Below are 14,427 nucleotides of genomic sequence, written 5' to 3' on the forward strand. Positions count from 1 at the left end.
GGCTTGTTTAGTGCCACTATTCCTGCCAGGGCCTCGTTCTAGGCCGTCTGCTCATGGCCTCATTTAGTCGCTAAAGCGGTTCTGAGGCAGGAATGATGACCTGTCTGTTGGGTGTCTGTTGGGTGCCAGATCCTAATTGGGTCAGCTATGTTCCTGATCATCTTTACAATAACCTTGCAGTATTGATGGTAGATGTCTTTGTTTAAGAGATGAGATTGGGACTTACAGAAGAAGGCCACTGGACCAGCCCAGAAGCCCACAACTGTCAGACAGAGGCATAACTGGCATTTGTACCCAGATCTAGTTTCAACAATTATCTTCTTTCTACTACGTCAGTGAAATGTAATGGACAGGCCAGCAAGGGGAGAATGAGATGTGTCCTTTCGGGCTGGTGGTGGAGATGGCAGTACTAACCAGAGGTGGGGAGGGAGGGAACGGGGATACCGGACAGCACATAACGAATTTGATTCTAGACATACTGCATTTGGGGTACTTTATTGATGTTTCCATAAAATCATATAAAACTGTATCACGAAGAACCCAAAGGTAGCCTTGGACAGTGTTTTTCACATTTAGCTTTCCTACCTCAGCTGATCTTCCTGGGGAAGTAACATTTAGGTCAGACAGGTTCGGGGTCGGGCGGGTGGGACAGGCTTGTCGTGAGTGCTGTCAGTGCTGCTGCCCTCACGCGTCCCTCTTCCACGGTCTTCCCCATTGATAAATTCACGGTCTTCACAGTAACAGGTTGTTCATCTTCCCCATAAAGATGACTTCACGGAGGGCCAGGCATTTAAAATGGGGACTCTGCCAGTCATAGAAGTAGGTGGTGATTATTATTACTAATTCCTATCATCATCATCTGTCCATGAAAAGGGAAACGCAGGTCCAATGGCTTATTTCATGCGGAATGTATGAAAACTGCCCGGTGAGTAGATGTGCGTCCATCATCTGTCCAGCAGTTAGTAATCATCGTGGCTGTTTCTGGCTCTGGCTCTGAAAATGTCAGGTTCTTCTGGTTTCTAGTTACTTGGTATATTTATGACTTTTCTTTTTGTGATTTCTACAGTTACGTGAATTGTATATTCACATAACATGTGAATTATCATTTATCGTAAACAAATTTAAACATATTTACTTTTATGACTTAACTTCCTGATCCACCAGCGTTTGGGAAAGATGCGTTAGCTTGTCTCTAACTCCAGTCCAACCTTGCGCTTCTCAGGAGCACAGCTTCCATCTGACGTTGTGGGAGTTAGGCTACCGTGTCCTGCTCCAAAGTGGAAATGATCAAATGAGTAAAAGAGACAGATACAATTTTTCTGATAAATCTGTTTCATAATCTTATAGAAAGTTATTTTATCCTGAAGTTTGTTGTCAAACAGTGTATTCTGTCTGCCTCTCATTCTTATTTCTCCCTTCTCTGCCGGTGGGGCATCTTATAATGTGTTGTCAGATTCAGACTTACTCTTTAGGCTCATTTTAGAGTAAGCTTGAAATTTAGTTAATGGTACTGCTGAGGATGTCATTCATAGTTACTTCCATGTTTTCCTGCATGAGAATAGTAATTTGTATATAATTACTTCCCCTTGTATTCCCGAATTTTAATCATATTTGTCGCCCATAAATTAGAGAAGCATTTGCTGGATGTTTGTCTAAATTCTGATGCCTTTCCATAAGACTTTTTCATCTTTAAACAAGAATTCAGAGGGTAAAGAGAGGCTTTAATATGATAGAGTCTATCTTGTTGTCTATCGATGATAAGAAACAAATTTCAGGAACCACTTCCACTCCGGTGAGACCAGTCCCAGCAACGGCGGCCAACAAACCTGCTCCACGGTTTTTACAACTTGGTTTCAGACATGCTTTCGTCAGTCTGTAGGTGGGATGGTGAACCACTGAGGTGTGTCTGTTAGAATTCAGCAAAGAGCGTGTGCACGTTGGTGCGTTCTTGTATAATCTAGGCAAGATAGGACATTTCTAATCAAACTTTCGAAGATGGTATTAAACAGTGGTATCTTTGAAGTCAGTATTTTGTATATAAAGAATATTGTGACATTGTTTAATAAATTCATAAAAAATTCCTAAGAAGAAGATGGTCTCATAATCTAAAAGGAGAAAAGCCACAGTGAACTGAACTATTTGTACTCCTAATAAGATAATATATTACATGCTATGAGAGAAACAAAAATGAATAATTCAAAATTGTTGACCTCAAGGGTCAGTTAATTGTATAGAGAAAATTAAAACATGGTCAAAAATATACGCACGGCAGTGTAAGTACCATAAGTGGCACAGAGCGGAAATTTGGAAGTAAAATAAGCAAGAAAGCATGCTACTCATATGAAGATACCAGAAATAATTCTTACAGGGTAGACTTGCTGTTTCTATGGACTTTTGAAATTTCTGAGATAATTCATGCTGGAAAACAAACGACCTCTGTTTTCTGGAATTTTTCAGGGGCATTTGGCTATGATAGTGCTGTTCATTCAGGAAAAAAATACATTTTTTTATTGAGGCATTTCCTTTACAAATACTTTCCTGATCTTTACTGTGGTCATACTATATCAAACACAAAATTACTTTTCTTATTCAGATTTAGAGTCTCCGGTCCCATGGATTTAAAATTTTCCTAAGCCTTAGAATCATACATTCCCAGTTTGAAGAAGTTGACTAGATGAGTGACATTAATTCCCCAGAAATGAGTCTCTGGTCTCTTCTGCAGATGACACCTGGGATCGACCTCATATTGTAGGAGGCCGGGTGGAATTTTGCGTACCTTCTGTTGTCTGTACCAGATAATCTGGCCCTGGCACTCCCTTGCTTAGAATAAAGTGCCGACTCCTCCACGTGGCCGTCGGCTCCTTCTCGAGCTCGCCCAGGTCCTCGCACCGTTTCTTCCTTCTTTCCCCACTGTGGGACTTAACTGTTCTCACTTCACACTGTTAATTTCTGGACCGTATAATAAAATTGGCAGAACCAAAGTTTAGCGACCATGCTAACACAGTAACGCTTAGTAACATTTTATTTGCACATAAAAATCAAATATTTAAGTATATAAATTTAATGTAGCATACACTCTTACAAACTGGACCGAGATGTGATATATAAACAGCTCTCAAGTCTGTTTAATACAATAATAGTAATTTATAGTATTATTTACATGAACAGATGTTTGAGTCTCTAAAATTTTGTTCTTAAGAAGCCATAGTGTTTTACTTATTGTTTCCCAATAAATTGGGAAGATCTTAGGCTCTACCAGTTGGTTTTGGGATTTTATAACGGGTTCTTGAGGATGCTGAGGTTTTCTTTTTTCTTTTCCCCTTTAGTTTTTATGTTTGGATGATCTGTACCGTTTAGTTTTTAAATAGCAGTGAATTGCTGCTGCTTTTGTATCTTTTATTCTTAGAGGGTGAGTAGTGAAAAAACTGAGATTTAACATGGAAAATGTCTAATGAAGAAAGTAGAATAATATAAGCCTACAGATTGAGCTAAACTACTAAAAATATCATTTAAAATATGGCAGTAAGCCTTTCGTGCAGTTTTCCTGAAAGTAAAAGTGCTTTATTGAGTAATGTTTATTGAGTCTTAAGAGTGGGAACATGACAATGCTAATTTAAAGTTTCCTTAATTTTTATAAGTTTTCCATTTTCTTTGTCTGAATACACTGACATTTCATCTAAACAACATCCCATCGTGTTTGAATTGGCATTCCAAATTTATGGCCTACTTAATTCTGAGACAGTATATTTTTTGAAGAGTAGTAAAATAAAGATACATATATTGTTAGGGATATAATGACATTTCAGAGACTGAAATTAATGACCTTTTTTGGTAGAACAAGTTTATTTTTTTGTCCTTACCGATAGCTCAAACCAATAACTTATATTTAATAAACTCCATGTGAGGTAAACAGGCCCAGTTTACTTAGCTTTTAATCTATTCAACAAAAATATTTTTAAATTATTATACATTTTCGAATCTGAAAAGATAAATTTGGACACCTTTGGTCATGTAGGTGTTCGTTTTAGATAGAAGTTGCTTCTTGGTCTCACCGGTGGAGGATCACGAATTCCTGTGCAGAGAAGGGAGACAGGCGAGGGCAGTGGGCTCCCGGGGAAGCCGACAGCTGAGCTGGGGTAACTGGGACAGCGCTGGTTTCCATGCACCGTCCTGAACAGATGTGCCTTTGGTTTCGATGGCAGAGGAGCTGCTGTGTGCCTTCTCAGACCAGCGCCAGCGTTTGCAAGGTCACCGCGGCCGGGCCCGGCAGCCCTTCCAGACACTTGGGTCACGTTGGTATTATCAGAGGGGTCACGTCCTTCACTGTTCACAGCCTTCACTGTTCATTGGACGCTAGAGCCAGCTAGAGCCCCATCTGACAAGAACTCAAATTCCCGGCACAGCATCTTTTGTTTTTCAAGGGAGAATAAGGTTTTTTTTTTTTCTGATTAAAAAGTCATATACTTAGTATAAAAATTTAAGCAGTACAGAAAAACATAAAGAAGAAAGTAAAAATACCTAAAATCCCACCACCCAGAGATAATCGCCTTTAATATTTTCCGTAATGGAAAAGCAGTAGGCTCTGAGATACTTTTCAGCGTTGTGTTGTAAACAGCTCTGAAATGAGCAGCACAACCCAGTACTTTTTTTTGCCTCAACAGCTTTTTTTTTTATGGAGCTTGACTTCACTTACCATGCATTTACCCACTTAAAGTGTACAGTTCAGTGGGTTTTAGTATCTTCTTAGTATTTTCAGTGGGTTTTAGTATATTCACGATCTCCTGGGTGAAAAAAGAATTAATAGCATCAATATACTAAGGGTTGTGCAGTTATCACCGCAGTCACTTCCGACCACTTTCGTCATATCAAGACCCCCGTGCCCTAAGCCATCATCGGCACCCTCACCTCACCCACCTCCGTAGCTCCCAGCTCTTGGCAGCCGCTGATCTCCTTTCTGTCTCTACGGAGCTGCCCAGGCTGGACAGACAGGTCACGTCATTGGGATCACACACCATGTGGTCTTTTCTGACGACTTTTACTTAACATGATGTTTTCAAGATTCCCCCGTCCTGTAGCACGCATCACGCGTGGTAGTGTGAAAAGTAAATCATAATAAAAAGCATGCATTCGCATATCTAGGCATGCTAAGTTTTAACAATTGACGTCTACATTTTAACAGTTTTTTGGTTTGCTTTAAAGTCGTATGGAAATGGTGTACAGAGAAAATAATGACAAAATCTTAACATTAAAAAAATAGATTAAAAGCAAATCGTTCTCAATTCTTTATTTTGAAAAAAAGTCAACATTTTTAAACTTGGTACCTTGTCTAAAGCAGAGTCGTGCAGTAGTTGTCTACGTGCGTTATATTCTGCATTTCTTTTTCCATGCATCCGCTGACAGACGCTCGTGTTGTTTCTGTATCTCGACTATTATGAACAATGCTGCAGTGCCCAGGAGAGCGCAGATATTTCTTCGATATCCTGTTGTCATTTCTTTGGACACAGACCCAGAAATGGGACATAGCTGGATCATTTGGTAGTTCCATTGCTGATTTTTTGAGGAACCTCCATATGGTTTTCCATAGCGGCCACCCCAGTTTACGTTTCTAAGTACCTGTTTTTTTTTTGAACGCAGACAACCATACCACTGCAGTGTCCTTCTGCAGTATACTCTAGATACCTTAGAGCAAACGAACACATTTGCTTTCATTCCCTCTCAAAAAAGTACATCGTGGAACTTTGCAATCAGGAGGGTAATACCTGGGGGCCTTATTGATGGGGACAAAGTGGGGATGCTGCTAATTTGCATGCTGAGTGTGCTCACTCAGCAGACTAGCTTTCCGAGGTGCGATCAAATTAAAGTCAGCTTCGAGCAAACATTATCTCATTTAGTCCTCAGAAAAAAACGCTGAGATGGGTACCATCCCCATTGTAAATCGCTAGGGACTGACGGCTTCTAGTGGAAACCTCTCATGTAAAAACATGAGCGCCAGGGTCTGCTGTGATAATTACATCCCAGTAAAATAGGGTAACGCCGACCAAATCTAAACAGCCTGCCTGCCGTTTCCTGCTACTAATAAGCCAAACCCAAGGTTTCTACATTTCCCTGCTCATCCACAATACCTCGTGGCACAGAATGTGAAAAGGCAGCAGGGAGAGCCTGAGGAATAGCAGTTTCACAGACTACGTTAGAAATAAATGAGCCACCAGGATGAGACTGTTTTAAGGTCAGAGTAGCTGATAGAGATGGCCATTTTTCTTCTCCGTAAATCTTAATGTTAAATTTTGCTTTTTGATACACAAACTTCCTCAATTCATGTTTTTCTTTAGGGTCCATCCTAATTTCTCTTAGCTCTAAGCCTATTTGAATATGACTAACTTAAAGAGAATTGTCCTTTTACAGGCAAAATGTAAGATATATGGAATATTGATGCTACTCCTAAAACTGCTGTAATCATCATATCGGTGGATTTACTCAATCTGGACAGGGAATGTTCTTTCTCATATTCTGCCCTCCTCCCCCAACTGAGTGAAAAAAAGAACTAACAGCATCAGTACTAAGCAGGAAGTGCTATGAGCCTTCTGCGTATGATGGAATGAATAATTTAGTATCCTTGGGAAATGCAGGCTGCAGCAGAATTCAAGCAGCCGTATCAGAATTTAGATCAGTATTTTATGTGATGGTAAGAAGTAGAAGTAAGTAGAAGGAAGATGCTTAATGATCACATGCAAGAATGGTGCTAAAATAGTTTAAACTGTGACAAGCTTGGGAGTTCTGGCTTGAAAGTGTTTTGTCTTACGCAGTAATAATGGTTTACCTGCATTCTGACAATTGTCACATGACTTTTTGCCAAAATGATTGGTAATGGACTGTGGCAGTTTCTTTGCTGTCAGAGACGAGATAATTTCTCAAGTTTTTCTTGTAAGTTTTTATATTTGCCTCCACCCCCCTCCCCAAATATGAATTAAAGGAACTGAAGGGTAAAACCTGAAGACTAGGCATGTTTATTTAATAAAGACTTTATAGAAGTAGTCATTTACAAATATTGGTAAGAGTTTTTTAAAGTTTAAACTTAAAATATTATTGAAAATTTTCTAAATTGTTTATCTTCTTTAGAATGATCTAATTAGATTGGTAGACATGTCATATGTATGCCTGTGGTCTTTTTTATGTCATTACTGTAAATATTGTGCATGCGACTTTAATAATAGATTGGGTGGTTGGAAATTCTTGGCGGAGGTGACATTTATCAATCTTACTTTGTTTGTATTTGAAAATATCTGCTGTATATATTTAAAACAAAATTTATACTTCATTGAATTATATTAAATCTAATTTCTAAACATGATTAAAAAATCCTTGATTATTTAAGATTTATTACCATTTTCAGATGTACATTCTTTATGAATTGGTTTGGTTCTGATTCTGTGCAAACTGTTTAGTTAGCATAAATTATATTCTTTAAAGAATACGGTTCTAAGGGAAATCTAAAATACCATCTTGCTTGCCTTTATGTAGTCTTTCTTAAGTCAATATATTTTTAACCTGTTCACTGTTTCTGGTTACTACCAATGGAAAAAGAAAATTTTTCCCATGCTGAAAAGAACTTTAGGATTTTATGGAAAATTACTGATGTTAAGTTTTGAATGTCACTAATATAATACTAAAAAAATCTTATTTGTTTTTTTCCACCCTAATTTTGAGTGTCACCTTTCTCTTTTCATAAATGATCACCTTCTCGTTGAGTTTGGTCTCTTAAAGAGAATTTACATTAAAGCTTAAGGTAAATGTTAATGGCAATAGCCTAAATATTAAAGGACTATTTTATATGGCCATACATTTTAATAGGATAAATTGTCAAATATGTGTACATATACACATATTTAGGAAAAAAAGGAACATTACTATATGGCTTGGTAAAACAACAAATACTTTGTTGTTTTTCAAAGTCCAAAGCAAATAAAGATATTCTTATTTTACATCAATGACTATAAAACACTCTAATTGCTGTAGGCTGTTTAAAATGGTTTTGTTTTTTTTTTTTCAACTAATAGAAATGAGTTTATCTCATGTTGTTAGTCTTAAACATTTTTCCTAAATTTTTGTTTCAGCTGCAAATTATTCTAAATGAGCAATACTAAAAGAGGGTAGATATGAAATTTAATGGCCATAGATCTTGACTTCCTGTACCTCAGCTTCATTTACTTTTTAAAATATAATTGGAAAACATAAATCAATTGCACTCTCTAATTGTCTAACTCAGGAAATAATTAAGCTATACGTGCCTCATTTGATCTGTGGCTTATTATAGGGTTTTTCCACAAATAAGATTATACATAAAACAATGTTTAAGCTAATATTAAGGAGGATACGTTTTTATTAAATTACAGAGCTTCCAGAAGGGGGGTCTAGATAGGAAATATGTCTAAATACATTTTGAACCTTTCAAAGCACCTTTTAGTTAATGTGAAATTCTTCAGATGGCCCCGGTATCCTCGAAGCTTCTAACACCAAGGTGTCTGTTGCAGCTCAGAGCAAGGTTGCTGCTCCCCAGGACAGCACTAATTTGCGATGTATTTTCTGTGGTAAGCAACATTATGTTTACATTACTTTTTCAAGCTGTACTACATACTCCTTGCACATTTTCATAACTTTTGTTTCCTTAGGCCATAGTCTGGTTTGTGGTTTTGGGGATATACAGCAAGCTCTTGTTTTATGTCGTGATATTTGTTGTGGTTCATGTAGGTGATTTGGTCAGCGTTTGGATTGGCTGCTTAGGGAGGAGTTAGTTAGACTTAGGATCTTAAGACTCGTTCTTGTTCACTTCTAACATGAATGGGAGAGGTTTTTGTTTTTAACTATTTTGTTTGAAAGCAATCTTTTAATTTGGAATTTAAGGGAAAAAGTTATATTCATCTTACTATGGTTTGGGGAATGTTTATATGACTTATTGGAAGGGAGTTTTGCTTAACTTGAATTAATTTTTAGGTGTACACTTTGCCAGGCAAATGTTAACTATTACTTGCTTTAATAGGTTTACTTCTGACCAAAAGCCTCATTATTCAGTAGTTTAGATATCTGTGGCTTATAAGTGAATTTAGGCCTATAGAGTGTTTTCTTTCACTGTCTCTCTCTCACACACACACACACACACACACACACACACACACACACTCACACACGTAAGTTTGAATGGACAAACCAGTTATGGCACTTAGCCCCCCAAATTCCAGTTAATCAGATGTATGTATATCCTTATCCTTACGCAAGGATAAATCAATATTTCTGTGTACACACACACACACACACACACACGTACACCCTTGTCTGAATTCTTTTTTATGCTCATTTGATTCTAAAACTTCCTCTTTTGAAAATCCGAGTTTAGAAAGTGACTTTTAAATCATAGAATCTTTTTTTTTTTTTAACACATATAACTTTTTGGATTCCTATATACCTCGACTTGCTAGATTTTTAAATGAGAGATAAACATATAACATGATTACTGCTAAAATTTTACATAAACAGTTCAGCTGCATGTATGTACTTTCCATGTGACTCTTCAGTATTAATGGTACTGTTTCTTTACCGATAAAGAAAATTATTTTTAAATTTATGTACTTGCTGGTTTAGGCCAAGAAGCATGCATTATAAATTTCCAAAAATGAAAATTCTAGTGTATTTCTTGTTATATTTTACAGTTGCTCCAGGTTTCACAGTTACAGTAGTGAGCCTCTTGTTTGGCTCTTTATAAATCCCTCCTCCCCAGATTCCATAATTAATCATTGCAGATGTTTTATTAGTAACTTTTAATTCCGATTTTTCTGCCTCCTCCTGGGGATTCTTCCAGGTCCTCTTTTGAACTAGCCATGACCGATTATTTGTGTTTGTGTTACTAGGACTTTTTAGTTCATTTCGAAAACCTGCTTGATGTTCTATACTTGCTACTTAATACGTGGAGTTTCGCATGCAGAATAATAGATACAGTTTACCCAATTGCAGAGAAAAGGTTGATTTGGCCTTAATAAAAGTGAATTTTTTAAGTCGTAAAATAATGTGTTAAAAAGTACATTTCCCCCATTATTACCTTGAATTGTATAAACAATATAATTACCACGTTGTTAAGTTTCAACTTGATTGTATTGTGTATAATAGCACCTATTTGTGTTTTGGTCCTGTGTGATTAAGTAGTCTGTGCCTAAGTGTGAAACTATAGTTGTGAAAATAAAAATGTTACAGTAAGTGAAATAGGCTTCGGCCAAAACTCAGCATTGAACCCAAGACTGAATTGCTATTCGTCCCCGGTTCAGAGATACTCTGTTCCGATTTCCATCACTTGTAGGACACCATGTCATTGACATGGACACACTTTCTTTATTAGAAACTGAGGTCACATGCTTCGCTATGTGAATTCTAGCCAGGACAAATTAAGATCAACCATTGTCTTTGGCTGTGGTAATAAAACAGAGAAAACTAACCAAACTAACCCCCAAGTAGCTACTGTTCTTTATGATAATATAGTTGGAACAAAGCAGGCTTACTTGTTTCTTCTATTTTTTCCAAAAAAGAATTGTTAATCACCACATGGCGCTCGTAAAATATATTGTCATTTGCCCGCTGCTTTAGGAAAGGACCTTTTTTTTTTTTTTATTCAACGAGAACACAAATACTCATTTAGGAATATGACCTCTGTGAAGTAAGTCATAGTTATATTCCAGAAAATACGGTGGCAGCTGACAGCTTTGCCTGATCTTAGTTGCTGCTTCATGCTTTGTGTGGTCTAATTTACCAACTGTATAACCCAAAAGAATGTTTGACAAGAAGACAAAACGCAACCGTGTACCTGCAATTCATAACTTACCTAGAACTCTTATTTAATGCTTACAGTATATTTATATTTTTTAAATACACATGAATTTCACTGTGCTTGTTATTGTGACTTGTTGATGAAGAAGAAACGAACAAAAAAGAAACAATCAGATGAAATACAGATGTGAGAAAATGCCAAGGGGGAGGCTTCTCCTCTCCTGCTTCCCATTTATAGAATGACTGTCTGTGGAAAGACAAAATAGCCCATTATCACAAAGAACTATATAGAAAAGAATTTTAAGAGTTGTTCTTGGATCAAAATTTCCCTCATTTTAAAAGATCTTTCTTGAATCTTTGCTTTCAGCCACATGAATAAAACTGTAGCAAAATTAGTTTTATAGTAATAAGTATTGCCCACAGTTTAAAAACTTCTAAAACTTTCTTTCAAAACAAGTTTATTGAGTAAATCTTTAACTTAAAAAAATACAAAACAGTTTCAGACACTTTTTTTTGGTGAGTTATATCAACTTTTGTTAGTTTTTTTTTTAAAACCTGTTTAATTAGTAGGATTGAGTTGAAATTTTGATATCTTTTTCTTGAATTTATATATTTGAATTAAAAATTACTTTGATAGATTTTAATTCGTAAATTTAATCTATTAATATTAAGTATTTAAACCAAAATGGTCTTGTGAGTTGCCCATGCTAAATGCTTATTTAATGTTTTTGGATAACTATAACTTTGGATATATAAAATACTTCCCCCAAATAATTTATATTTTCTCAAATTTACCCTCCCACTCTGTAGGTACCCCTTCTGCCAAAAGAAACGAGATGTCTTTCCTTGTAAAGTAATTAATGTAGGGCTTAATGTGACAGTATTTTTACTTCATTATGTTAATTTTCAAAAGAAGGAAAGAATTCCAGTCTATTCACGAGACAGTTATATATTTTAATTTACGCAAACATTTAAGTGTGTATTTAATTTTAACTTAAAAGGCTTTTGATTTTTTTTGTTGTTGATGATTATATGGAATGTATTTTTATATTTATGTGGTTCTCAAAATAGCAGACTCAGGAAATCTAATGAAAAATATCCTGCAGGGGTCATCTAATTTGTCTTTAGAGTACAAATTAGATTATTAGATGATTAATGTAAGAAATATGTGTAAGGAGATCAGGAAAAAAATTAGTAGGTAAGTTCAGATCAAATTGTTTTTTTACACTTGCGATATACCAAGACTGTATTATATTCTAACGGACCTTATCCTTCTAGTTGTGAAGTGTATTCCACTAGTATAAAATACTTTGTGCTGTTAATTCATAGATTACAAGAATTTGCTTTAGAAGCGTTTATTTACTAACTTTTTTTTTATACTAGTGGTCTACAAAACACTTATTAAAATATCTGCTAGGGGCATTTGCTGGCACGCTAGAATTCACAAATATGTACAGCATATCATTACTCATTAATTTCTCTCCAAGAGTGGAAGATGGCTATTTATATATTATCTTGTTTATTGGATTAGATTTCAAGACTGTTACATTGTAACCCTAGGCGTTGTATATTAGATCTAGTGTTTATTAATCTCATTTTTTGACACATTTAAGTTTTACATCCAGTGACATTAAAATGCCCTATAATTTAGTGGCATTCTTTATAAGATGCTAAAAATGGGTCTCCTTTGTACATGACATGTGGGAATGGATGGCCGTTAGTCTCTCATGACAAAACCATGTTGGTTTGAATGCAGGTTTTTTGTTTTTGTTTTTGTTTTACTCCAAATGAAAAGTTATTAAGATTACCTCCGTTATATTAAAAATTCAGTTAAGAAGGTTAATTATACATGGAAGTTTAGCAAATGTTTGTTCTCTCCAGTGCTGGAAATGCCAGGCCATTAAATAAGAATGGCAGCTTAAATTGGGCAAATTTGATAAATGCATTAGCGTACATCAGTCTAGTAATAAGGTTCTCATGCTCTCTCTCTCCTGTTTTTCATTTCCAGTGTTCTATTTAGGTGAGTTTTTGAATTCTGATTTTTCATTTAAGTTCTCCCTCTCCACTTCATGAATAAGTACCCCAAAGAGAATGTCTCATTGTCTTAGAAAATGTCAAGCTTAGGTGCCTATCCAGATGCTCATTGAACACTTGTTTTACTCAAGCTCTTCATATATAAATGTTTATTTTTCCTTTATTGTTGATGTTTTCCATTTGTTTCAAGTAAGCCTTTGGAGATGATGACAGTATTATGTTGCAGTCTTTCATTTGCTGTGTGTTATGAAAAGCTTATATTTTATTTTGCTAAACGAAAAGAAGATACATTTGTAAATATGTGATGGTTTTACGTTATTCTCATGATTTTCTCTCTGTCCAGCCAAATATCAAGATAATGTTCATCTATAATGTTTTCTCTTTTTAGGGCCAACATTGCCTAGACAAAATTCACAACTACCTACCCAAGTTCAAAATGGCCCATCGCAAGAAGAATTGGAAATTCAAAGAAGGTAAATTTACAAGTTATTTTGTATACTTTTTTATTCTTCCACAGAAGACCAAACTATGAACAAACACCCTGATATTGAAAGCAGATTATGTCTCATCAGCCATTTGAGAGCCAGAACTTTTGTTGTTATATTGTTAACTTTTGGAATCACCATTAATAAATGAGCAAATTCTTGTTATGCTGGGTAAAAGATGTTATAAAATTTCATATCTACTTTTTTTTTTGTTAAAAATACGTAAGTTTAAAATAGTTTAAAGACACTTAACAGCATACAAAATGTCTTGTACTTCAAGGAGTCTTATTTTTATAGTAGTTATAAATTAATTTATGATCATTATAGCTTTCACATGACTGACTTATAGAAAATTTAAACAGTGTTGGCAGTTTGTATAAGGCATTGATTTTGAGATATTACCATTGGGTTTAGTAATGGAATACAAAATCATTCTGTTTATGACCAAACTGCTGACCGAAGGAGATCAATAACATCTTCATTATTTCAGCGCAGTTTAGGAACACATTTGAAATTTTGATACAGCCTCGTGGAGGGGTAGTTGTTCTGAATTAGTAAGGAGTCTCTGACTTAGAAGCTGCTTGGTACATTTGGTAACTAAAATAGAGCTAGTCATACCAGGTGTCCCATTTTATTATTTATTTAGTTATTATAAAGCCATGTTTAACATTTTATTTATTATTTAAAAATTTTTTTATAGTGGCGTTGGTTAACAAAATTGAGTAAGTTTCAGGCGTACAATTTAACAGTAAGGCATATGTATATATATTGCATTGTGTGTTCACTGCCCATAGTTAGATTTCTTTCTGTCACTACATATTTGACCCCTTTTACTCCCATCTAGCGCCCCCTCTCTGCTCCCCGCTCCCCCCTGGTAACCACTAGTCTGTTGTCCATGTCCATGAGTCTCTGTTTGTCCTGTTCGTTTGTTGCTTTTAGGTTTATATCCTACATATAAGTGATATCGTGTGATTTTCAATTTTTTCTGTCTGGCTTATTTTGCTTAGCGTGATTATCTCAAAGTCCATCCACGCTGTCGCAAATGGCAATATTGCATCTCTTCTTATGGCTGAGTGATATTCCATTGTATATATGTAATACA

At 35.7% G+C, this 14,427-nt stretch overlaps 1 protein-coding gene across 1 annotated transcript in view; it reads left to right on the forward strand.

Moving 5' to 3' along the window:
• ENAH (ENAH actin regulator) overlaps positions 1 to 14,427 on the forward strand; it is a 108,577-nt gene that overhangs the window by 64,637 nt on the left and 29,513 nt on the right. Inside the window, 2 exon segments of the mRNA XM_039883302.1 lie at positions 8,529 to 8,585; positions 13,229 to 13,313. Of these exon segments, the coding sequence (XP_039739236.1) occupies positions 8,529 to 8,585; positions 13,229 to 13,313 (142 nt within the window).

This window comes from Pteropus medius, unplaced genomic scaffold, assembly GCF_902729225.1.
Source record: "Pteropus medius unplaced genomic scaffold, Ma_sr-lr_union100, whole genome shotgun sequence".
Classification (NCBI taxonomy): domain Eukaryota; kingdom Metazoa; phylum Chordata; class Mammalia; order Chiroptera; family Pteropodidae; genus Pteropus; species Pteropus medius.